General features: G+C 60.3%; 1 protein-coding gene across 1 annotated transcript in view; it reads right to left on the minus strand.

Annotated features, from left to right (window-relative positions):
- Positions 1-22,908, minus strand: part of SHANK1 (SH3 and multiple ankyrin repeat domains 1) — a 49,378-nt gene extending 26,470 nt beyond the window's left edge. The window contains exons 1-15 of the mRNA XM_069457419.1: positions 22,487-22,908; positions 19,785-20,082; positions 19,331-19,534; positions 18,729-18,800; positions 17,556-17,664; positions 17,182-17,333; positions 15,197-15,364; positions 14,646-14,762; positions 10,159-10,236; positions 9,905-9,971; positions 9,318-9,648; positions 8,309-8,502; positions 4,936-5,049; positions 4,686-4,761; positions 4,196-4,222 (exon numbers count right to left, since the gene is read on the minus strand). Coding sequence (XP_069313520.1) covers positions 4,196-4,222; positions 4,686-4,761; positions 4,936-5,049; positions 8,309-8,502; positions 9,318-9,648; positions 9,905-9,971; positions 10,159-10,236; positions 14,646-14,762; positions 15,197-15,364; positions 17,182-17,333; positions 17,556-17,664; positions 18,729-18,800; positions 19,331-19,534; positions 19,785-20,039 — 1,964 coding nt within the window. The 5' untranslated portion in view covers positions 20,040-20,082; positions 22,487-22,908. The remainder of the gene's footprint in view (positions 1-4,195; positions 4,223-4,685; positions 4,762-4,935; positions 5,050-8,308; positions 8,503-9,317; positions 9,649-9,904; positions 9,972-10,158; positions 10,237-14,645; positions 14,763-15,196; positions 15,365-17,181; positions 17,334-17,555; positions 17,665-18,728; positions 18,801-19,330; positions 19,535-19,784; positions 20,083-22,486) is intronic.
- Between the last annotated feature and the right edge of the window lie 2,008 nt (positions 22,909-24,916).

Genomic DNA, 24,916 nt, shown 5'->3' on the forward strand with positions numbered 1-24,916 from the left:
CTCACCCCCCACTGCGCTGTGCCCTTGTGAAGCTCCACATCGCTCTAACCCCCCCCCATCAGCCCTCACACCACCCGCGACCATCCCTTCACCTACCACGTTGCCCTGATACCCCACATGCCTTTTCCCAGCGTGTCCTCCTCAGACTTCGGTGACTTGGCCACCCCTCCCGTGCCACCTCTCCCCCTCTCTTTGCTCCATCCTTCCCACATCCTCCTGCAGCCCCAGCTCCGTATATAACCCCACGGGATCCCCCACAGCACCCTGGCTCCTTTCATACTCCCCAGTCGCCCCCCTTCTCATCGGTGAAAACTTCTTTCTACTTTCGCAGCCTCCATTCAGCTTCTCACACACCCGCTGCCTCCTCTACGTGCAGCTGCAGTTCACATCCCTTCGCTGCAGCCTCTCTGTGCTGCCACACGGCCCGAATCCCCACCCCCAAGCCCTGTTTGCATTCCCCTCATTCTCTCCTCACCCCACTTCTCTGCACCTCCGTGCTCCAGCATCCACCCTCCCCCTGCTTCAGTACCCCCCTCATTCCATTCTCATCCCTCCACCTCCTACCCGCACCCCTCTCCCCCCCTCCCCCAATGTGAGCTGCCCCCGCAGCACCCCATTCATGCTCCCTATTACTGACTACCTGCCCTGCAGGAGCTGGCACAATGCTCTCCCCCAGGCCATCCCTTGGCGACCCTGAGCAGCCTCTGGAGCTCAGCGGCCAGCTCTTGTTTGCTGGATCCCACACACAGGAGACTGCAGCGGCGTCCACTCCCCCCACCCCCTCCCCCAAGGTCCCTCTCACACACCCGGGATCCCACAGCCCAGAGCCTGCTGCTGTACATGGTGGCCCTCGGCTACTCAGCCCCTCCCATGTACCCACGTCTACGGGCCTCTCCATAGCCAGCCCAGAGGCCCCCACACCGGGAAGCCAGCCCCCATCCCCATGCTGAGAAGTGGCACACACAAGCAGATGCGGCTCCCCATGCAGCTCGGCCCTGGCTCAGCACACGTCCCCTACACACGGGCAGAGGGCAGAACCAGTGGCTCAAGTGCCGCCTACACGCACAGACCCCCCTGGGGGCAGGGAAAGGGGCACATGGGATAGAGACACACGAGGGACTGGTGAAGGGGGCCTGGGGGGGAGGGGCAGGCCAGGCACGGGAGGGTGGGTGTTGGGAAGCACAGCCGCAGTCCCTGGGACAGACCCACTACACACACACACACACACACACACACACGCACACGCAGTCCCCAGACAGCCTCGATGTCGCTCCAAGTCACACACAGAGACAGACACTGTCAAACAGGGACACACAGATGGACACAGTTGGGGGGTGGGCTGGGAGCCCACCATCTCTCCGTCTCTCTGTCCCTTTCTCTCTCTCTCTCTCTCTCTCACACACACACAGCTGCAGGCAGTCACACGCACATCGACACAGCCACACTGACACACGCACAGTCGCACAGTGACACGCAGCGGAAAAAGAAGAGAGGAGGGGAGGCCGGGGGCGGGATGCGTGTGTGATGGAGGGGGTGACTGTGAATGGAGAGAGGGGTATGAATGGGGGGACTTGCCAACTCCATGAAGAGGTGTGGGGATGTGGGGTCCGAGGGATGGGGGTCTGGGATGTAGGCAGCTGAGGGAAGCCACTGTGGCTCCCACCGGGAGGGCTCCGGAGAGTGGGGGCGCTGAGGGCGCAGAGCGGAAAGCGAGTGCGTTCCAGACCCTTGAGGAGGGTCCGTTTGGGGGCCTGACTGTGAGGAAGGTCTCGGGGGAAGAGCTGAGGAGGGCCTGGACGGGCCTTTGAGGGGGCGGAAAAAGATTCCGAGGGCTGCGGAGTGTGTACGGGGGTCTGGGGGAGGGGGCCCGAGGAGGGAGATGGCGAGAAGGCCGAGAAGGGGTTCTGAAAAGGGTTTAGGGCTGGGAGGTGAGGGGCAAGGAACGGATGGAGGGGGCGGTTTGGGGGAGGGGAGGAGCCCTAGGGGTGGGGGATTAGCGTCGGGGGAGGGTCGTCACAGTGGGCCGGGACCTCCTGGCCGGGCCGCAGAAAAAGGGGGCGGCGCGCTCCGTTACCTGTAGATGTACCAGACGCTGCGCCGCCGGGGCCCCAGGGCCGGCCAGCTGGAGGAGAGCGCGGGGGGCGGCTGCGGCAGGGAGCCGCCACCGGGGCCCCCGAGACCCCCGCCGCCGCCGACCGCAGACAAAGCCATCGCCGCCGCGGCCCCGGCCCCGGCCCCGGTCCCGGTGCCGGCCGCCCCCGCCGCCGCCGCCGCCGCCGCGTCCCCGTCCCCGCTCGGCCGAACCCCCGTGTCCGGGCCCCCAGGCCCCGCCTCATGCTGACCCGCACCGGGAGGGGGGAGGGGGAGGGGGCGCGCACCCCCCCGCGGGAGGGAGGGCAGGGCCGGGGGCTCACATGCCGGGGGGCGTGGGGGCGCGGGGCGCGGGGTCGGGCCGCGGCGGTAGCGCGAGGACCGCGGACGGCGCCGGCTTCAGCACCGCGGACAGCTCCGGAGGCGGGCGGCGGGCGCAAGGCTTAACCCCTTGGCGTCCTGCGCCGGGTGGCGGAGGGGGCCGGGCAGGGGGGAGGGGGCCAGGAGGGGAACGCAGGGGCCCCCTTGGCGGGAGAAGGGGGAGGGGCGAGGAGCGGGGGGGGAGGAGAAGGGGGAGGCACTTCCGGTCTGGGCCCCCCCTAACCCCCCTCCCCCCTCCAGAGCCCTCCCGCGCAGGTGCAGAGCGAGAGAGCGCGGGGAGAGGGACGCACAACATCACACAAGATGCCTCGCAACCACCGCGTGCAGGGACGCGCGGACTGAGCCCCACTGCTGGAGCAGGGACACCACAGATGACAGGGGCTCCAGGAGGGGATACACAGTCCACGACCACAGACCGACACACAACGCACCCCAACACAGTCTAGAAGGACCGGGGGAAGGCTACGGCATTTAGACTGGGCCCCACGTCTGTGAGAGACACCCCTCCCCACCCCCACCCCAAAGTAGCCCATAGAAGGCGGAGCCAGAGGAGAGAGGGTGGCAGGCATCAGGAAGGGTACACATGGCAAGATTGCCCAGCTCCCGCAGGGCGCACACACGACGGGGGCCAGGCCACCCAGACAGGGAAGGGGGGCGTTCAGACACACCACACACACAACTGCACAGATGAGTGGCAAGAGGAGTGGAGAAGGAGAGAGAGGAAACACATTGACAAGACAGAGCCAATCGAGGAGGAGGAAGCTGAGGGTGACAGGGACCAACCCCATCCAGCTGGTAGAACAAGTGACCCCCAAGACCAAGGCCAAGGAGAGACCCAGAGAGACGGTGCAGAGACAAGAAGCAGGGGCCAACAAAGAGACTTAGGGTGTGGGGGAACCTCGATACTCACCCAGTGCCCAGAGCCGGAGATGTGCCAGGCGAACACGCACAATGGTGAAGCGCCTCAGACACTCGGGGCGCAGGGTGGCACCCCAGCCCCACTCTCTCTCCCCATGTTGTCACTTCTCTCTCCCCCCATCCCTGACCCATCCCCACTGGCCAGAACACAGACACATAGGTTTGGACACATTTAATGGAAGGATGCTACGAACAAGGGGACCCTTCCCTGGATTGGGGGGAGCGGCGGAGGAGGGTGTCATTTTTCAGACACCAAATTATGCCCCCCCCAGCCCTGCCCTTCTGGAAGTCCAAGCCCTGAAGTCCTCCCCTCCTCTGCCCTTCCCACCTCCCAACAGCCCAGGTCCTGAATTCCAGAACAATCAGACCGATGCAAAAGCATGCACACACTTTTATGTGCTAATGCACACGCACAGTGACATGCACAGAGAGGGACTGATGTATGCAGAGACCCACCTGTCCATATGTGTGAGCAGACACACTGACATTTCTGGCAATGCTTGCCCACAGATTCAAAGAAGCACAGATGTGCAGAGCCAGCCTCACGATTAGCATAGCCACAAAGGCACCCGTATATACAGTGCAGGACAGACCTTCTGGCCCAGGGCACATGTACAGAGATACACATCTAGTGGCCTCCAGCCACACATGCACACAGATGCATGTCATGCACACCTACAGAGGCACACGTTCACACACCGGGAAACCTCAGCTCTGGTCGTGCACACGCACACGTTCATACACCCCCACAGGCACCCGTCCTTCCCATCCTGACCCCGTCCCCTCCCTGCCCCTCCCCTCTCACCTCCCTGGGCCAATCCCATCCATTAAGCTTCCGAAGCAAGTCAGCCAGCAGCCAGGGAGGGGAAAGGTGTCAGTGCACCCCTCTCCTCGCCCTCATCCCACCTGGCCCTGCCTGCGCCCCTCGCCATGCCGGTGCAAGGCATGGGATGCACACACTTCCGCTGCATGTGACTGCACAGAGATGGGGCACATGAAGGCGACAAGGGCCTCCAGCCAGCCACATACGAGCACCCCGGGCCCCCAGGCATCCCCACCCTGTCCTGACCACCCTGTTGGTTCTGGCTACTCCAGAGCCAGGCAGTCGCAGTGGCTGCCAAAGGTGTTTTGGGGTTGGGCTGTATTGTTGGAAGCTAACTCTGGCTTCTCCCACCCCTGAATCAAATCTTAGAAGGAGCAGATCAGAAAGGGGGCTTAGAGGTGGTGGAAATATTTAAAGGTGTGGAGCGTGATGGGAAGTTTTGGGGGGTGCCCGAGGGTGTAAGGACATTTACCTTGGGGCATCAAAGCTGTCGTAGGAGCCCACAGTATAATGCCGGAAGAGTCTCTTTGCCTTGTCACTGCGGCTTTCTGCAGGGGGACAAGGGACAACCTTGGACCCTCATTTTGGAAACCGAGAGCCCACTCCCAGGGCTCCCGGCCCATCTCATCTACCTCCCAACACCCCACCCCCATCAGGAAGGGGCAAGGAAAGGACTTGAGACTCCTAGGGTACACTGAGGACAGTTGAGGGTTCCTCATTACCTTGCTTTCCCTCCTGCGAGCGGTTCGCCACCTCTTCCAGGCAGTCAGAGGGGAACCAGCCGATTCGACCTTTGACCTGGCCTTCCCAGAAGCCTCCTTCCCCGATGCTAAGTACTGGGTAGGGAATAGGGACATAGAAACATTTCTGCATTTCTGTGCTGCTCCCCAGCCCCCAAAACACTCCACACCCAGCCTTCCCACACTTCCCAGCACCTGGCCCCAGGGCATCCTGTCAATGTCTGAGGAAGGGGTGAAGGGGTTGGGGGAGAACCAGACACGTCACTCTTGCATTCTTGCTCTCTGGATCCAATGGGGACTCCAGGGGGCACTGGTCCTATTCTGTTACATGGTCCCCACAGGTTAGCAGCAAGTCCGCAACTGGTCCTCATCTCCCCTGGTAACTGGTCACAGCTCGCTGGTGTCATTTCCCTAAACCTCTCTAGGCTCTGTGGACTTAGATTACTGTTGAGGGGGACAAACTCTACCCCACCCTCCCACCACTGCCCCTGCTGCCTCTGGAAGTCTCCTTGCAACTTCATCTTTCGTCACGTGTCCCCACACCCCTCCCTCTGCCTCCCCTGGCTCTAGAAGGAAGGAGAAATCAGAATCGCCCTTCTTCCCACCACCCCTCCTGGAGGGGGCTTCCTCCCAGCCCCCCCTCTTCACCATTTTGCACACATTACCAACTGCCTGTGACATGTCTGGTGCTAGAGTACAGAGACAGATGACAAGAACAGCTAATGTTTATCCAGCTCTCATCTGGGCCAGAACCCTAGGAGGGGGCACTTGTGTTATGCCCATTTGTCTGAGAGGCAGACTGAGGCTCAGAGAGCCAAGGTCAGTTGCTCAAGGTTACAGGGATGGATTTGAACACAGCTCAGTCTGTTTCCAGGGCTCATGCTTTTCATCACCAACGTGTCCCTGCCTCTCCATCCAAGGGCTTCACTGCTGCTGCTGCTCCTAATGGCAACAGTGACAAACACACAGTCCTCCATTTCTCCAGCATTTTTCACGACTCTGTCCCCACTTAGCCCTTCATGTATTTTCCTTCCTCGCTCAATCCTTACACCTACCTGGGTAGGTAACAACTGGTTTTCCATTTTATAGACAAAGAAGCTGAAGCTAACACAAAGCCCCCTGTCCAGACATGGCTTAGGCCACGCTAGGGGTTGAGTCAGGGCCTTCCGATGCTCTTCCCTACACAAACTGCCTCCCTCGAGAGGACATGAGGACATATGGAGGGAAGCTTGAGGTCACGGAAGAGAGCAGGAGATGGGGTGTCAAGGGGTCTGGGTTCTTGGCTGGCTCTGCCGTGCCTGGCTGGCTGGTCTTGTCATCAATCCTTCATTCACCGAACAAATACTTATTTAGTACTGTTATGAATCAGGGACCAGTGTCGACGCTGTTGAATACAACCCATGTGGTTCCTCCCTTAATAGAGTTTCCAGACCGGCGGCCACTAGCAGTTTAACTGTACGAGTGGCTACATGATTGGGAATGGGAGTCAGCGCTCGAGGGAACGAGTAGGGTGTTCGGAGGGGGGCCGGATGGGAGTCTATAGAGTAGATGGCAAAGGGGTGCAGGAGGGCGCCCCCAAGAATGTGACAGAGAGGCTGAGACCTGAAGGATCGTAGGAGTTGAGGAGGCAAAGACAGTGAGGGAGGGTCTTCCAGGCAGAAGGAACAGCATGTTCCAAGAGTTTGGTGTAAAAAGGACTTGCGAGGAACGGAGACAAGGACGAGGTCCCTGGGACCTCGAGAAGGAAAGGAAGAGTGGCATGAGATGAGGTCGGCGAGATGGGCAAGGGCTTGGAGGATGGGTGAGGGTGCTGGGCTATCTCACTGGGTTGTGGCGAAGCTCAGGGACATTGTGGATGTGCGCGCACTTTTAATGAAAAGTCCCTTTTAATCAAAGAGGGGAATATAAAACCAGAGTGCAATCTGTCCTCCCCCTTCAGAGAAGTACCGGCCTCGTGGTTCAGAAAGACACAGTGAAAGATACTGCCCATGGTTCTCCGCATGCCGGAGGTCCCTCACCCCGGCCTCACCTTCCCTTTCTTCTTACCCATGTCCCCCCACTTCCCAGGCATGCTGGTTCTGAAGGAGCTGCACCTGCCCCCCGCCCCCCGCCCCCGGTTAGCGCCTGCATTTGGTCATTCCTTCATTCACTCAGCAAATGTGCATTGAAGGCTCCTGTGTGCTGGGTCATTAAACTGGGCCCTAGTGACCCAGAGACCAATGACTTGTGACCTTGCCTGTTAGGAACTCAAACTACAAAACAGATACAGTTACACAACCTGCCCGATGCTCTGATCCCTGAATACCCTCCAAGGCTCCACTCAAGTCTACCTCCTGTGATAGGACCCTCCCTGCCCAGGCAGCAGCCCAAGGCTCTCTCCTCTAAGTGCCCACGGCAGGGGCTGCTTATGACAAGGATGGCTGGCCCTTAGACAGCGCTTATTACATGCAAAACACTGGTCTGAGTGCTCTACCTGACTGGACTCCTTTCATTCTCACAAGGGTCCCATTTTACAGATGAGGAAACTGAGGCCCACAGAAGTCACTAAGGACACACGGCTAGGAAGTGGTGGAGCCAGGATTTGAACCCAGGTAGCCTGGCTCTCAACCTCTATACTGCTCGGCTCCCGGGCAGCCTGGAGCCTGGCAAAGAATTGCACTTCCACCTTGTATTAACTAGCACGGCTGCCTCACGCTGCCCCATCGCCAAAGCACCCTTCTACCCGAGAACACATGTCAACAGCCCTGTGATGTCCACAAGCCGTCACCTTTTCCAGAGGAAGAGAGGAGAGAGGAACCAAAGAGAGACAAACCTCTGATAATGGCAGCCACTGTTTAGTGGGACTTCGCCACGGGCCAAGCGCCTGACCCCTGCCATCTCATCAGAGCCCTGAGAAGTAGGCGCCTGCCCATGTCTCAGGAGAGGATGCCTGGCAGAGGCAGGAGGAAGTCAAGGCTGCTTGGCCTCACACTGCTACCAGGCAGCAGGAAAGACTGTGGCCTTGGACTGGGGACCTTGGGCAAGTCACTTCACTGTGAAGCTCTTTCCCAGTGTACAGTGGGGCTCATGACGCCCTTCCAAAGGGCCACCGGGAGTCTATGAGACCACGCGGCGAAAGGCTCCAGCCCTGCCCAGCGTGGTGCCAGTGTCAAATGCTCATTTCTCCCCTTTCGCCTCGACACTGCCTCCTGACTTCGTCTCGGTGACGCTTTAGGCTCCTACAAAGCAGAAGGGGCCTCTCGGGGCCCTCTGAGGACTCCAGGTGCACTGGACATTCCAGGTGCTTGAGGATTGTTTGCTGTTCCTGTCCCCTCCCCAGTCGCCCCCAGCCCAGCCTGGGCCCTGCCCTGGGTACCTTTGATCTTCTCGCCCTTGCTCAGGGAGATCTCCCCCTCGGCTTGGGCCTGGTATGACTTCACAGCCATGAAGGAGCGTCCGGGTACCGCTGAGTAGAGCTTCCTCCGCCTTCCTCGGCTGCCCAGGGAACCCCCAGGGCCCCCTGAGCCCCCCGTGCCCCCAGCCGGCCCTTCCCGGGGCGTCCCGCTGGAGCTGCATACACAGAGGGTGTGAGAGGCAGGGGAGAGTGGAGGGAGGGGGCACCTCTGGGAGAACAGGGGTCCTTGGGTGGGGGAGGAGCATCAGGGTGGGGGAGGGGTTGAATGGTTTCCCAGCTCTGGTGTCCTGGGAGGGGGGAAGAGGGCATTTGGGGGGCCCGTCTGGCTGCCCGCTGCTGCCCCCCACTCCCCTCCTGCCTCCTGGCTTCCGTCGTGCCCCTCCCACGGTCCTGCACGCTCCGCCTGATTCAGCTTCCTGAAGCTGAGCTGGGACTGTGTCATCCCCTCCGCTCACGAGCCTTCCACGACTCCCAGCTTCCTCCTGGGTCAAGTCCAACTCCTCTGCCTGCTACTCCTGGCCGCTCCCCACTTCCTCAGGGCATGCCTGGCCGGCCTCTGCCTCCCTCCTCGGCCTCTCCTAGCTGGGCTGGCCTCCTCACGCCACAGTGGCCTGTGCCCGTCCTCTCTCCAGTCCCTGCCCACCCCACCACCCTCTTCCTGCTGGGCTTCCTCCACCTCACCCTACCTTCTGTCTATCCTCAGGGGCTGGAACCCACATTTCTTTTGGGTGCCCCCTGCCCCAGGTCCCTGTCATGGAGCAGACACTCAGCTAAAACTTGGTGCATGGGGGGTGGAGTCAGGAGAGTAGCTCACAGTGTCCTTACTTCCCCCAAGGGTGAGACTCGGGACTTGGTGGCTGGGGACCTACAGCAGGTAGGCAGCTGGGCTGGCCCTGGGGGAAGTTGCAGCTTCAAGGAGGGGATCCAGTGGGGCTGGGGACTGGGGGACCAGGGCTGAGTCCTCCCCTACCTGGGCCGTCCTCGGGGCTGCCTCTTGGCCTCCTCGGGGTGCCTCCCTCGGGATGGGGAGCGGGCCCGGGCGCCCCGGGGGCTGCTGGCACTTCGGAGGGTCCCACTGCTGAGCTTGGCAGTGGGGCCTGAGGGCTGCGACTGGCCCTGGGCCCCTGAGGTAGGGCCAGGGGCCCCAGAGGACGAGGCCCCCGGGGCGGAGAACACCATCCAGTCGGGCAGTGCCATGCTGGTATCGCTGTTGGCCCGCAGCAGTGCCGGGGGCACCGTCAGCCCTGCGCCTGGGGGTCCCCGTCGCCGGGCCGCGTACTTGGGGGACTCCTGGAAGGGCACTGAGAGGGTACAGTGGCGGGGGCGGGGCAGATGGGGAGGGAGACAGAGGCAGGCGGGGGCCATGCGGGCAAGAGGTGGTGGGGACAGGCACGAGGACAGCTGTGAGAAAGCGCGGGCCTGAAATCTCGCCCCCCTCCCCCACCGCCCAGACATTTCTCTCCAGGGTTCTCCATCCTATCCTGGCCCCCAAGGCAGGTCCCCCCACTGCCCAGGCCCATCACGAGCCCCCTGTTGCCCCAGCTCCCTCTCACTCACCCACGTCCTGTTCTCGGTGGTTTCGGATCAGCTCCCCCAGCTCAAAATTCCCGGCAATCACTGCCACCTGGAGTGGGGGGACAGGCAGGTGAGGTGGCAGAACACTGTTGTGAGGTACCTCGCAAGCCTGCCGTTCCTCCTCTCCCAAACCTCTCCCTCCTGACACTCCCAACCGTCCCAGCCGTCCCAACTGTCCTGCCTTCCTTCTCCTTCCTTGTCACCCCTCATCAGCCAGTGCGGCCTCAGCCCCAGACCTGGAAGGGAGTCTGTCCGTTGTTGTTCTTCACGTCCTTGTTGGCCCCTCGATAGAGGAGGATCCTGGCACAGGTTTCCTGAGGGCGACGGCCACGAGTCGGGACAAAGAGAAAGAAAAAAAACAATTAAGGTCACCATGAGCAAATACAGGCACTGTGCTAAAGACTTCAGGATAAATAATCCGACCTAAACCTGCTCCGCTCAGGACAGCAGCCAGGTGTGGCTCCTAAGAAATTTTAACTGTGTCCGGTCCAAAAGGAGAGGTGCTGTGTGTGTGAAATACACACCGGATTCAAGGATGTAGTACGAAAAAAAAAAAATTTAAATATCTCTATTAATTTTTATGTTGATTCCATGTTGAAATGATAGTATTTTGGATATACTGAGTTCCATAAAATTTGTTACTAAAATGAATGTCCCCTGATTCTTTTTCCTTTTGGTTAATGTGGCCACGAGGACATTCAGGACATGTGGTTCGTGTTCCGTCCCACGGAACAGCACTGATCCCAACCGGGTTTCCAACCTCTGCACTGCTGACATTCGGGGCCAGGTGACTTTTTGTTGTTGGGGGTGGGAGTCCTATGGCTGTGGGACGTTGAGCAGCACCCATGGCCTCTACCGCTAGAAGCCAGTAGCGCTTCCCTCCCCAGTCGTGACAACCAAAAATGTCTCCAGACATTGCCAAATGTCCCCTGGGGGCAGAAGTCCCCCGGTTGAGAAGCACCAGTCTAAACCTTACGGAAGGCTATGTCGCAGGCCAGGCACCTGCACTTCAGAGGCGGAACTCACTGAACTGCCCAGCAATTCCATGAAATGGACATTATTGTCTGTATTTTACAGAGGGGGAAACTAAGGCTTTCAAAGGAGTTCAAGGTCACGCAGCTGGTGACTATCAGCACTTGAATTTGAACCCAGGTCTGTCTAACTCCAAAGCCTTTTATCCTAATCACATACTCCGCCAGGCCTGGAAGGAAGGGGAAACATGCTGTGGGAGTCGGGGGTGGTGCCAGGATGGGGGCAGCAGGGCAGGGATGCCATCTACATCCACATCAGCTCCTCCCAGTGTCAATCCCAGGTGACTCCTCATCACTCTTTGGGCTAAACCCAACACCCTTGCCCTGGCCTAGGAGGGTTAGGGTTAGCTGAGCTGACCCGAGCTGCCAGCCCTGCCACCCCCACCCCGCCCTCGCCAACTTCATCTTCTACCACCTGCCCTTGCTCCCCATGCTCCAGCCACACTGGCCTCCTCCTTCTTCTGACAGCCACGCTTCTGCCCCAGGACATTTATACCTGCTGCCCCTCTGCTTGGAACTGACCCCTGGTTTCTGTGCAGCTGGCTTTCTCACTTCATTCAGGTATTTGCTCCAATGGCCCCTCTTCACAGAGGCCTTCTCTGACCCCCCTGTCTAAAATAACTGCCTTGTCCCGTTCCTTTATTTTTTTGGTATGTGACTCTCGTATATATGCCAGGCATTCCTCTAAGCCAATGTTAACTTATTTTCTTCATAACACCGTCTCCCTGAAATTCCATTCCTGTTAATCATCTCTTCAGGGTCTCTCCCCCTCTATATCATAAGTTACACAGGGGCGCGAGTTTGTGTGTGGCACCCGTCACCTGGAATAGTGCCAGGCCCGCAGGAATTGTTCACTAGTGGGAATATCCTCTCCCCTTGGTCTTGGCCTGGCCCAACCCAAGCTGGCCTCCAGCTCAACTGTCCTCCAGCTCCCTCCGATGCTAATTTAGCCAGCATTCCCCACGCACCTCCTTGATCTCACCCCTTCCACATGACAAACCCACCAAAGATGCTTCCATGGATGGGCTCATCCTACAGGACAAGCGCAGAGAGGGCTAATCCCATTGCCCAAGGCCATACAGCCAGTTTGTGGAGCAGTTAGGATTCGAACGTGGCCTTCTGATCCTATCACTCACCTGTCTCCTAGGAATGGATGACTCTGATTGCCAAAGTCACGCATCGGACAGCAGAGTCACCCGTTAATGTTCTGGGTGTGTTTGTGAAAGTGTCGAACCTGTGTATGCACATGCTGCCCCCACCTAGACCGTTAACCGCTGCCAGGTGTACCGATGCACATTTCACAGCCCAGCCCCCACCCTGGGGGGCACAGGGCCAGAGCACAGACCCTAAGCTCTCCAGCTCCTCATCCTACTCTTACGCGCCGAGAGGGTGTCCACGTCTGAGTTCGTGGCTCCCCCAGCTGGGCACCGAGAGAAACTGGTATTTACTGGAGTCTTAGTGCTTATCGCAGGGTATTGCCGCTAACTGTTTACACATCTGCCTCTTTGCCAGACTGCGAACTACCCCCCACTCCCCCACCCCCAACCCTCCCCAGGGCAGGCGCCCCGTCTGATTCATCCCACATCCCTAGCGCCTGGCACCAGGCACACAGCAGACACTCAAGGAATGTGCACGGAGAGGATGAGGATGGAGGATGTGGAGTTGAGTCAGTCAAAATTCATTTGTTCAAGTCATTCATTCATTCACTGGGTCATTCAATCTGTGGAAACAAGCAAACGCTGGGCACTGGGCACAGTCTTGGTGGAAGTCCAAGGTGGCTGGCCCATCATTCACTCATTCACTTATTCAACAAAGATGCATGTAGGCCTGCTGTGTGCTGGAGCTTTGGGCCATAGCAACTCATCAGACTCAGCCACCCCCTTGAGGAGCTCACAGCCCAGGCACAGACCCAACCTTCATGACCAGAGGCTAGATGGGCATGGCAGAAGCAAGGGAAGCAGAGAGTGAAAATCTATCAGACCCAGCCCTGGCCCTTGGGAAGCTTAAAGCCTGGGAGGAAGACGAGGGGAGAAAAGTAGAAAACAAGCTCACATTTTTTGAGCATCTATTTGTTAAGCCCCATGCCAAAAGCAAGCAAAACATTAACTCACTCAATCCTTTTGCATGGTGATTATTAGTTATCAACCCATTTCACAGATGAGAAAGCGGAAGCTCAAGGAGGGGAAACGACTTGCTCATCTGACCCACTAATTCTTTATACCGAATTTTCCCTGTTCAGATGAACGGCACGGTGCCTGTCTCCTGACTGGCCCCTGCCTGACCCTGGCAATGATCATAGCAATTATCATCATCACGGCTGCCTTCTAGGGATGATCACTCATCCCCTTCGATCAGCTGGCATTGTCATTCCCGTTTCAGGGAGGAGGACAGAGCCTCAGAGAGGGGGAGAAACTTGCTTGCACCCCTCCCCCCATCTGGATACAGAGCTAGGGCTTCCTCCCTCTCCGCTGCTGCGCATGGCCCCATGGGCCTTGGAGTCACAGGATCTAGCTGCGAGTCAGAGAGCAGGAGAGACAGGAGCAGGCAGGGAGGGAAGTGCCGGCACCATGTTGGTTCGGTTTGACAAACACTGAGTCCTCCCTGGGCGCCGAACATACTGCTGGCTGCCACAAGGCAGCCATGGCTACCTGCCAAATCCCCAGCACTTCGAGTTCTCATGAGGCAGAAGGGGCTGCGGCTGTTTTGGAAGGCGTCCTGGAGGAAGGGGACTGACAGGCCAGTCCGTCATGCCAGGTTCTGTCCCCCTAAGTCCCCACAGCACCCTTCAGGGACAGGAAGCATCCAGAAATGGATGGGGAGACCGAGGCTCCCAGGGGCCTGACTTTCCTGGGGTCACCTGGAGCTCAGGGCGGGGTAGTGGGCAAAGTTGCCAGGGGTCATGAGGCCGAAAGGCCCAGCCCTTGCCAACCAGAGCCACAGCGCGGCTCCAGCTGGTTACCCGAGGCCCCTGCCTGCTCTTTCCTGCCCACCTCTCCTGGGAGCCCCTGTAGCAGGGAGGTCCACCTGGCCCTGAACTGCTAAAACTCCCAACCCCCTCTCATTCCCTTCGGGGGCTGCTCTTTGGCCTTCTGTCTTCTGTTGTGCCCCCACGCAGCGCCTGCACATGCTGCGGCTGAGAGGCGACATGGGAAACGAAGGCCCACTGAACTCGCTTCGCTTCCTGTCATGGGCCCCAGCCTCGCTCCCCTCTGGCTTTTGCATATGCTGTGCCCTCTGCCTGGAGCACCCTGTCTCCCTGCTCTCCTACTCAGCCAACTCCTGCTGAACACTGCAGGCACCTCCTCCGGGAACGCCCCCCGCCCCCTTCCCCCAGCCAGCCCACCGGAGCCAGGCCCAGATGTGGGCTCCCACAGGGACCCGGGTTCCTGTGACTGCTGCAAGCCCTCTAGACTCTAATGACAAGGTGCGCCATCTGCCCCCGCCATGCCACGAGCTCAACACTCTGTCCCCAGCACCCAGCTCTGGGCCTGACACGGGGCAGGCTGTCGGTAAATATTTGTTGACTGAGTAAGTGAATGGATGGATGAGCGGGTAAAAGAATGGAAACAGTGACAGAGCAGAGGGTGCCCAGGCTGGGAGGCTGCGGTCCAGAGGAGCGTCTGCGTTTGGCACCAGGGAGGTGGCTGAGGGCGGGGTGCGAGGGGCCTGGGGCGGGCGCTGCCAGGGCAGACCTTGTTGTAGAGGGCGCAGATGTGCAGGGCCGTGTTCCCCGAGGCGTTCTGGGCTCCGGGCTCAGCCCCGTAGAAGAGCAGGTGTTCCAGGTGCTGAGAGTGACCCCGCTGGCAGGCCTGGGGAGGATAGGGAGTGATGGGGCTGGGTCAGACCAGGCCGAAATCCTCCCAGGCCATTCTCCCTAGGGGCCAAGTGCCATCTGTGATGTCCTTAACCTTAAGTCCAGGAACTCCACATCCATCACCCCTTCTCTTTTTGGCCCCTGTCCCTGCTCAGGGACCCAGGCTGTCAGTTTCACAAGCCTGAATGTTTAGTCATTCCAAGGCCCAGGAGTCCAGGCCAGCCCCGCTCGTCTCAGGGATCAAGGTATGCAGTCCCCCAGCCCAGGCTCCTTAAGGGTCCTGGTGCCTACACCCCCATCTTTTCCTCTGGAGACCATGCTATTTTCTCACCCCACCCTCTGTGAGGACCCCAGCACTTGGACCCCAGCCCTGGATACCTAGGGCCCAGGCAGCCCCCACCCAGCCCCTGGGGCCTGACTCCGGAGCACCTGGTGGATCTCCTGCCAGCCGTTCTCGTCGGCGATGCCCAGCTGGGCTCTGTTGTACAGAAGCAGCTCACAGCACCGGGGGTCACCCCCCACCATAGCCGTGTGGAACAGAGGGGTCAGTCCCCGGCGGTCCTTGTAGTTAGGGGAGCCCCCAAGGTCCAGGAGGGCCTAGGAACGGACAGAGAGACCAGGAAGAAAAGGCAGATGACAGTCATGCATGAACCAGCTCGTTCTGAAGGGCCAGAGGGTGGATAGCTGTGAGTGACCCACACTGGCCAATGCCAGTTTCATTTCTGCCATGACACCCTTGTGTGACCTTGCTCCTGGCCCTTTCTGTCTCGGGGCCATTCTTATCCCCTGTGAACAATGGGGGAACTGGGTAGATGCCCCCAGAGGACCCTCCCACTCTGACATGCTGCCCAACCTCTCCCCTGTGGGTGACCTTGGATGAGCCATTGAAGGATGTCAGTGCCTCACTACTCTACCTACTCTGGTGACAAACGAGAGAACAGAGTCTGGACACAGGAGGGCCCCTGGCCAAGTAGGAGGTGTTATCAGGACCAGGTTCCCAAAGATGGGGCATGGAAGGACGCCTGGAAGAGGGCAAGCTTGGGTTAAGGTAAGTGTTGGGCCAGCCTCATTGGGGCTGGCAGCTGCAGGGGCAGGAAGCGGTCCCACTTGAGGGACAGCTCTGGGTGTGGAAGGCTCGTGGCATTGAGCATTAATAGGAAAAAGTGTTGGCGGCTGCACTGTCCAATAGAACATTATGCCACGGTAGAGAAGTCTGCAACCGCACCATCCTATATGGCAGCCACATGTGGGCTATGAACACTTGAATGTGGCTAGTGTTTAATGTAAACAGCCCCATGTGGCCAGTGTTCACCCCAGGGTACAAGGCAGGTCTCTGTGGCTTGTGTTTGACAGCATTAAGGGCTCTTCAAGGAAGAGTTTAGGGAAGAAAAGTGAGGATCCATTCAGCCACAGCATCTGTGCACTGGGCGTTTATCAATGGCCATCTCTGGGGACAGCCTATCCTGGCCTGTGTATGGAGAGGAATCATTACCCTGGCGGAGGCAGGAAAGGAGAAGAGTATTTTAAAATAAGACTGTGCAAGTCGACTCTGTATGTATTTTGTGGGTGTATGGGTTTGTCTGTTTGGGAAAGTGCGTTTGGAGCGCTGTAGGAGCAGACTGTATTCGCATGTAAAAGGAGGGGGAACCGATTTGGGCGATGAGGTGCTAGGCTCAGAAGGGTAGAAGGAGGGGTTTTCTTCAGGGTGTGTCTGGAGGGGCTCTCTCTGGGGGTGCAGCAGGGAGCTCGTGCTGTATTTTAAGGAATACAAGGAGGGTTCACCCCTTGGGGAGACAGAGGCAGGGTTGTCACTGAGCTGGGTTAGAGGGAAGGGAGATGTTCTGGGGCTTTAGGGAGGAGGCTGTGCCCGGGTCTGCATGACAGTCGGCTGTAGCCAAGGTGGGCACACCTGGGGTGCTGAGGTGGGGGTCTCCAAATCAATCGGAGGAGTGGCAATAGCGGTTGTACATTTGTCGGTCTGTGGAAGGGGACTTGCACTAGGGACATGAGAAAGGCTATTTTTTTTTTTTTTTGAGATAGGGTCTCTCTCTTCCTTGGGCTGGAGTGCAGTGGCCCAATCACAGCTCATTGCAACCTCAAACCCTGGGCTCAACTGCTCCTCCTGCCTCAGTCTCCCAAGTAGCTGGGTACAGGTGTGCACCACCACACCCGGCTAATTTTTCTGGTTTTTTGTAAGACAGGGTCTCGCTATGTTGCTCAGGCTGGTCTAAACTCCTGGCCTCAAGTGATCCTTCTGCCTTTGTCTCCCAAAGTGCTAGGATCATAGGCATCAGCCATCGTGCCTGGCCAAGAGGGGCTATTTTTAACAGAAATGAAAGAACTGGGGTTTGAGAAAGGACAAAGGGAAAGGAGAGAGGGTCCTGCTGTGGGGCCGGGGGGCCTGGCAGCCTCACCGTGAGAGCAAGGCAGTGCCGGGCACACGCAGCTTTGTGCAGCGCTGTCATGCCATCACGGGCCCGGAAGTCGATGTGGGCCCCGCCCAGGCACAGGGTTCGAATCACCTCTACAGAGCCTTCAGTCTGGGCCGCCAGTGTCAAGGGGGTCTCTGGAGGCGGGAAAAGCTGGTCACACGCAGCCCCTTGGCCTCCACCCCAGCCCTTCCCATTTCCCAGATGCCACAGCTGTCCAGTCCAACGTGTGGCCCCGAGGCCCCCGTCAGGAGAGCGACATGCTGATGCTAACACTGGTAGGGAAGGGATCTGGGTGTAGATGGCATTCCTGTCCCCCTGGCCCCTGAGGTCCTCCATGATGGGTGCCCCCTCCCTACCTCCGGAATCCGAGTCATGGTAGTTGGGGTCCAGCCCCTTGTCTAGCAGCCTTGCCACCTTGTCGGACGTCCCGAGCTGCACGTACTCCAGGAACTTCTTCAACCCCGTCTGAGCCATGGACAAAGAGAGAGAAGACAGGACCATCAGGGAGCAGGGCAGAAAAGCCCGGGTCTCGAGCAGCGCCGTTCAGTGCAAATACACATGGAGCCACTTAAGCCATTTAAACCTTTCCAGTAGCAACTTTAGAAAGAAAGGAAGGAGATTTGTCAATTGCATTGAAATTCATTTTAATGATAGATGTTCTTTAGGATAGATCCACAATGTTACTGTTTCAACAGGTGATCCATATGAAAATTACTAATGAGGTATTTAACTTTGGGGGGAGGTACTAAGTCTTCAAAATCCTTTGTGTATTTCACATTCACAGCAGACTCAGTTTTGACCTGCCACACTGTAAGTGCTCAGGAGGTGCATTTGGCTGGTGGCTCCCAAAGTGGACAGTGCAAGTCTGGGGTGGTGAAACTCGTGGGGAGGAAAGGGTCGGAGGCACGGTGTGGTGGGGAGAAGGGGTGGATAAGGAGGGATCAGGAGGCTTTTCTGCCCAAGGGTCAAGAATCCTCCATCTCTGAGCAAAGCAGTCCCCCGACTTCCTCCCAGCACCTAGGGGAGTGGGGGAGACACAGGGGAGATATGTTTGCAGGACTGGAGAACAAGGTACCAGGAGGATAGATATGGCTGGAGAGGAGGGCATGATCCTTGGATTTAGTAGAGATCTAGGTTATGAGATTGGGGGAACTACATTGCAGTGTGCCTATGAAATAGTCCCTGGATGTCAGAGTCCAAGGCCAAGGTGGGGAGTACAGAGACCCCAAGTGGATTTGGGGGGTTTAGAGGAAGAGAAGGGGGAATCCAAGGAGCCAGATGGAAATGGTGTGGGCCTGGGCAGGGAAGGAGGGGCAAAGGAGGGAAGTAAGAAGGGGTTGCAACAGGGACAATGGGGGTACTTGGCGCTGTCCCAAATTTGACACAGCATCCCAAGCTAAGTGGGGTGGAGGCACAGAGCGGGTAGGGAATGTGAGGGCTGTTAGGAAGAGGTGGGGAGAGAGAATGGTTGGCCAGGGGCTCCAGGTGGTGGGGGGCTATGGAGGGAAATGCCAGCAGGGTTCTCTCACCTTCGTGTGCAACTTGGCCAGCTGCTTCTCATCCAGGTTGGTCTGTTTGTAAACTCTGGTCTTGTATCGGAACTGAGGCCAGGGGCGGGGGAGGGGGAGAGACACAGAGACTTGAAATCAGGGGCCTGGGGAGGAAGCTTGGGCTGGGGGGAGGGTCTGAGCTCCTTCTAGTCCTCTGCGGACAGCTCAGGGTTGGAGTGGAAACAGGCCTGGAGCCTTGGCTGGGTGGGCAGAGAGAGCCAGGCCATCGTGGTGTATGTGTACTGCAACCCCTACCTTGCAGGAGTAGGAATCTGAACTTCACATGGAATGTTCTAGAATGCCTACTGTAATTGGGAGTCCTTCCCCAACTGGACAGGCAAGAAGCTTGGGGTGGGGGAGTGACTTGCCCAAGGCCACTCAGCTGGTCAGAGGCAGCCCAGATGGAATGTGAACTCATGCCTGTGAGTCTTTCCCACCACTCAGATCTGGAATAGTCCCCTGGGTTCTCCCTCATTAAGGTCTTGGGTGGGATAAAAACCGGGGCGTTGGGGAGTGTCAGATGTGTGGCGGGGCATGCCTTCTGTTGCCAGTGAAAGGGCTGGGAGAGCTTCCAGCCTCACCTCCAGGTAGGGCACCCCCTTCTCGAAGGACTGGGGGTACTCCCGCAGCAGCCTCTCCTCCTCCAGGAAGTTGGCATCTCGGCCTGAGGTGGCCGGCTGGAACAGGCCATAGTTGAGCACATCCTGCAAGCTCTCACTCAGGGCACAGAGCACCTGCTGCTTGGCCGTCCAGATGGTGGCATCGGGGTTGAAGCGCAGGCATTTCTGGTGGGGGAAGGGATAGGCGGGGGCCAGGGTGGGTCAGGGCCAGGGAGGAGCCTGAGGGGGGATGGGAAGGGAATAGAAAGCTGGGGGTGGGGTGATTCTGGGGACAGGAGGGGGAGGTGGGGAAGCTTGTGGAAAGGGGGCCAAAGGGGCTTCCTGGGAGGGCGCCCAGCACCAGAGGCCTCCTCATGCCTGTTGGAGCCCTGTCCCCCAACCGCCTCCCCGCACCGGCCAGTAAGCGGTCACTCACCGTCTGGTGCAGGTCCGGGATGCCAATCCTGAAGACCATCATGCTGAAGTGGGCGTCGTCCGGGACGGACATGGAGCGGCCCTGGAGGCCTCTAACCGAGGCCAGGCTACCAGGTGTCCCGCTGCCCCGGCTCCGGGTACCCCGGGGGCCTTGCCCTGGCCCGTCTGGGGAGCTGTCGGACTCTGAGCCCCCCTCGGGACACTCGCTGACACTGTGGCGTTCCTCTTCCTCGCTTGTTGCGGGGCTGTGGGTCATTGTGGGGCCACGGGGCGACGGGGGACGGCAGCATCACAGGCGGCTGCAGGGGCCAAGGCCGGCTGTCAGACTAGGAGCCCAGGACCGCTCAGAGGTCACAAGCACTACTCAGTGGACAAGCGGTCAAGGGCAGCCTCCCCCCACTGCCAAGAGAGGCAGGAAGGAGGCTGGGCACACCCTCAGACGTGCTGCCTCCTTGCCTCCTCGTTGGCAAGCACACGCCCCTGGACTGACACTCTTCCAGCACGTGTCTCCTTCCCTGCCCTTGGCCCTGCTTGCAGCCCCCCGCCCCCCCTGCGCCCCACTTTGCCGCTGACCCAGCGTGGCCGTGTCCCAGAAACCGCAAAATCACCGCGGGAGCTACTGGCCCACTTTGCCAGGCCACAGAAAAATGCAGCTAAAATTAGCTAAGGACAGACAGGTGGACCAACCGACAGGCATCCTGCCCTCCTGGCCCCAGCCTGGCCGTTCACCTGGGCTGGGTGGGGGACTGGGGCTGAGGTGTAGCAAGGGGAGAGAGAGGCGTGGTGAGCCGGGTAGCTGAAGCCCAGGCCTCGTGTGCCTGGGAGTGGTGGAGCTGGTGACTTTACCCAAGTGTGGCAATGTGTGCAGAGAGCTGCTGGGGTAGTGGCCATGCCAGGGGAGCAAGGGGCACTGAGATGGGGGTGCCACGGACAGAGCATCTTACCCAGGGTGTCCCCAAGGGAACCACAACAGGTGGCCTATGGAGGTTGTAGGAGCATCTTGAGAGGTTGTGTGGGTAGTGAGGAGGCTGGCCTGGGGAGGTGACATTGCGGTGGCCTGGCCTGGTGTGGGGTGGCTGTGGATGATGCTGCAGGGTGGGTGGGCTGGCATTGCCAGGTGCTGGGGGTTCCACTCTGAGGAGGACTGTGGGGCTGGGAGGAAGGCTAAGAAGTGATATGAGGTCTGGGGACTGGGGTGTGGGTCATCTCCGGATCCCTGCTGTTCCCTGAGGTGGCCTTATGAGGGTGGGCCCCTTCCAAATTTCCAAATGGGGTCCTCCTCCCTCCTGTTCTCCCCCATTCCCACCCCAGCACCGGAAACCAGAATGTCTGGTCTGGTCCCTCCCCCCCACACCAGGCCGGCTCCTGCACAGTTGCCATGGAGATGGGAAGCAGTGGAGGGTACTGCTGACTTTGGGGGAGTGGGGATGGGCTAGGGGGTTGGGGAAGGGAAGGCAAAATGTGTGTGTGGGGAGGACAGTTCCAAGAGCTGTGGGCGAGCGAGCATCTAACCACGGGCCGGTGGCCCCTCCCCCACGCATGGCCAGCGCCTCGAAGCCCCCTCCCCCTCCAGGTACCCAGCCGCGCTGCCCCACCTTGCCCTCGGAGACCCCGGCCTCCTTCTAACCCCTCTCCCTGCCCTATCCCACATCCCACCTCCCGATCAGGGGCCCGCAGCCACTCCCCCTCGGCTGACCCTGGCTGACCCCCAGCACCAGCCGCGTGCGGATGGGGTGGCCGGAGGGATGAAAGAAAATCTGGCCAGGGGCCCCCAGCGCGCACGGCTGCCCCAACCCCCGGACCAGCTCCGGCCCCTCCCCCTCAGGCCTCGAGGGAGGGAGCGGGCACACTCCGCCGGGGCGGCATGAATCAAACGCTCGGCGGCTAAGAATAGCTGGCACGCAGCTGGTACTGAGACGGGCTGAGGAATCGGCGGGGGGGGGGGGGGTGGAGAAGGGGAGAGAGGGGGTGCCCTGGGAGGCCGCGAGGGGACAGGGGGCGGCTGGCGTGGCCGAGAGCCGGGCCGCGAGAATGAATGGAGGCGGAGGGAGGCGGGGAGAAAGCCGGAGCCGGGGCGGCGAAACCGGTGGGGGAAAGCCCGGGCCGGCAGGGGGGCGGGGGCACCGGGAGCGGGACTGGGGGCGGGAGTCGAGGGGGCGCGCCGGCCGGCGGAGAAGGGACTGGAGACGGGTGGGGACGGTGGGAGCTTGGGCAAGGGGACGGAAGGGACTGGAAGAGCCTGGAAGGAGAAGAGGGAGCTAGAGGAGGTCGAAGGGGGCGGAGGAGGCCAAAGCCTAGACCCCCGCTGGAGGGGAGTGGGCACCAGGGTGACCTGGGGGAGGGGCCCAGGTGCGCCAGGGTGGGCAAGGCGGGGGAGTGGCCGGGCCGCGCCGGGAGGCAGGTACCGCGACCTAGCCCTTTGCCCTGGAGAGCCGGGAGGCGGGTTCGGGGTAGGGGCTCTGCCGGCTGGGGATGGGAGCCGCACCCTCCCATCAAGGTTGCGATCTGGGACGGGGCACCGGGGACTGGGGCATAACCCAATTTGGCGTCGCCTGGGGCAACGCTCCCCTCCTCACCCACACCCCCCACCACACACCCAGGCCCGGGGCCGGCGCCGGGCCAAGGACATCCGGGGCGCCCCCGTCCCCTCCCGCGGCCCCGACCCCGCAGCTCCCCCAAAACCGCGGTTCGCGGCCCCCTTACCTGCCTGGCGGGGCTGCTGAGTCCCGGTCGGCGGCGCCCGCGGCCCCTCCCCCCTCCCCCCACCCCCCACCCCCCCGGAGACGGGGGACCCTCAGGCCATGCCCCACCGCCCCGGAGGGCAAGCGGGCCCGGGGAGGGGGCGGGCGGGGGCCGGGGGGGAGGGCGGGAGGGCCGAGGACCTCACCCCCCCCACGGGCCGGGCCTGGCCATCCGCAGAGCGCCCCCCCTTCCGCCGCGGCCGCCGCGCCCCTCCTCGCCCGCCCCCGGCTCGGTCCGGCCGGCTCCGGGCGCCGCGTCTCCGCCTGCTCTTCCTCCTCCTCTTCCTCAGGCCGCCGCCGCCACCGCCGCCGCCGCCGCCGCCGCCGCCACCCGCTCCGCGCCTCCTCTGCCACCCTTCTCGCTCTCTCGCTCTCACTGTCTCTCCCTCACCCTGTCTCTCTCTCCCTCCCTCTCTCCCTCCCTCCCCTCCCTCCGCCCTCTCCCCTCCCTCCGGGAGCCGGCAGAGGAGACATCGCCCCTCCCCGCGCCCCCAAACCTCGCCCATCCCCCCCCACGGCCGGCTCCGCCCCCTACCCCTTCCCTCCCCCACCACTCCTCTCCACCTCCAGGTCCCCAAATCCTGACTCCACCCCTGCTTGCTCTCGTACCCCAGTGAAGGGGTCCGGCCCCTCTAAGGGTTGCTCACACACACCCCAGGACTGCCCCTCCCAGAGAGCTCCCCACCCCCTCTACACACCATGGGGTGCAATAAGTGTTGCCAGACTCTACACCCCCAAAGTGGATTGTGAGGACTGTAGATTTCTGTCCTGTCCCCCCAGACACACACACACACACATACACACACACACACACACACACACACACACGGCCCTTCCACCTAAGCACAGGGGCAGGGGACACGTGGACACTCCTGGGACAGGCCCACCTTCTCCTGAGACACAGGTGCACGGAGTCACCAGCTGGCACAGCACCTGCAGACATCCCCACACATACACACTCTCCAGGGCATGCACACCCGGACACAGTGCACCTGGGGGCACATGACCAAGTACATGTCACACCCCTGCGCCAGGACATACACGCAGCACAGTGCACCCGTCTGCCTACCACAGAAGAGCGTGCAGGCAGGTATGCGTGCTCAGGTCTCACAGCCCTGAAATGGAGACACCGCCCCGTAGGGAGATGTGTGCATGCCTTCCCGCCACGCTCACCCACCTCACTGTCCATCACATTGGTAAGCACACACCTGCGTAGATGCACAACAGTGCGCCAGAGTGCCCCTCCAAGACGGTGATTGCTGGCATTCCTTGAGCACCTCCTGTGTGCCAGGCTCAGGGACACTTGCTGTTCCTGTTTTTCCACAGGGGGAAACTGAGGCATGGAGAGGCTAAGTAACTTGGCCAAGGTCAACCAGCTGTGAAGAGGTGGTGTCAAGGATTGGGGATGGGTAGGCTGGCTTCAAAGTCTTCACTTGGCCACTGTTGTGCACTATGGGCACCCGCATAGTTGCATATCCTTGTTGAGACATGCTCAACCATCTCCTCAGAGCCCCCACACACGTGTGTGCACATGCACATGTGGCCAGCTGTGTGCAGACAGCTCACTCATGCCTGCAATACATCCACAGAGACGGGCGGATCCCACAGGGCAGCGGTCAGTCCAGGCTTCCGCCTTCTCCCAGTTCCAACAGCACCTCCAGGGCCTCTAGCCAAGCACAGGCACCTGCAGGGGGCAGTTCTAAGCAGTCTCTGGGTTCGCCTCAGCCTCTGGGTCCAGCTGCAGGCTCTCCAGGGTATCCTGGTATGAGCTGGAGCAGGTGCTCGCCCAGCCTGGGGTGGCCCCTATCTTGATACACACCCACCAGCCCAGGTGGTGAGCAGCTGGGCCTGGAGAGAGAACAGCTGCCCGTGTTGGTGCCAGCAGTGACAGAGGCTGTGTACCCCTCTACAGTTTACAAGGCCTTTCCCAACCTATGCATTATCTCTTGAGGTGTCTGTGCCCTGGAGCAGGGCCCCCGGGCCTCTGATGGGCACCTGAGAGGCCTGAGCAGCCTGCCCAAGGTCACACTGCCCTCCATGTACCAGGCTTTCTTAGAAAACAGAAGGCTGGATGTGTTGATTTCCAAGGCCCCTCCTGGGGCTCTGGGCAGCCAAGGGCAGATATCCTGCTCTTGCTTGGAGCCAGAAGCCTTGGCTAGCTGCCTCCATGCTGGTGACCTCCAGCAGGCTACACTGTCCCCTCTCAGAGCCTCGGTTTCCTCCTTTGAAGAGCGGGCCCAGTGATCCCTGGCTGGTGAGCTCCATGCTTGTTGGCACAACCAGCCAGGCCTAGGCTGGAAAAGCCCTGCATGACTCACGGGCCTGGCATAAAGGGCCATGACATGGCCTCCTGCTTCCCTGGCCTCTGAGCCACTGTCCCACTCCCCTCACC

The sequence above is a fragment of the Eulemur rufifrons genome, chromosome 24, assembly GCF_041146395.1.
Source record: "Eulemur rufifrons isolate Redbay chromosome 24, OSU_ERuf_1, whole genome shotgun sequence".
Lineage (NCBI taxonomy): Eukaryota > Metazoa > Chordata > Mammalia > Primates > Lemuridae > Eulemur > Eulemur rufifrons.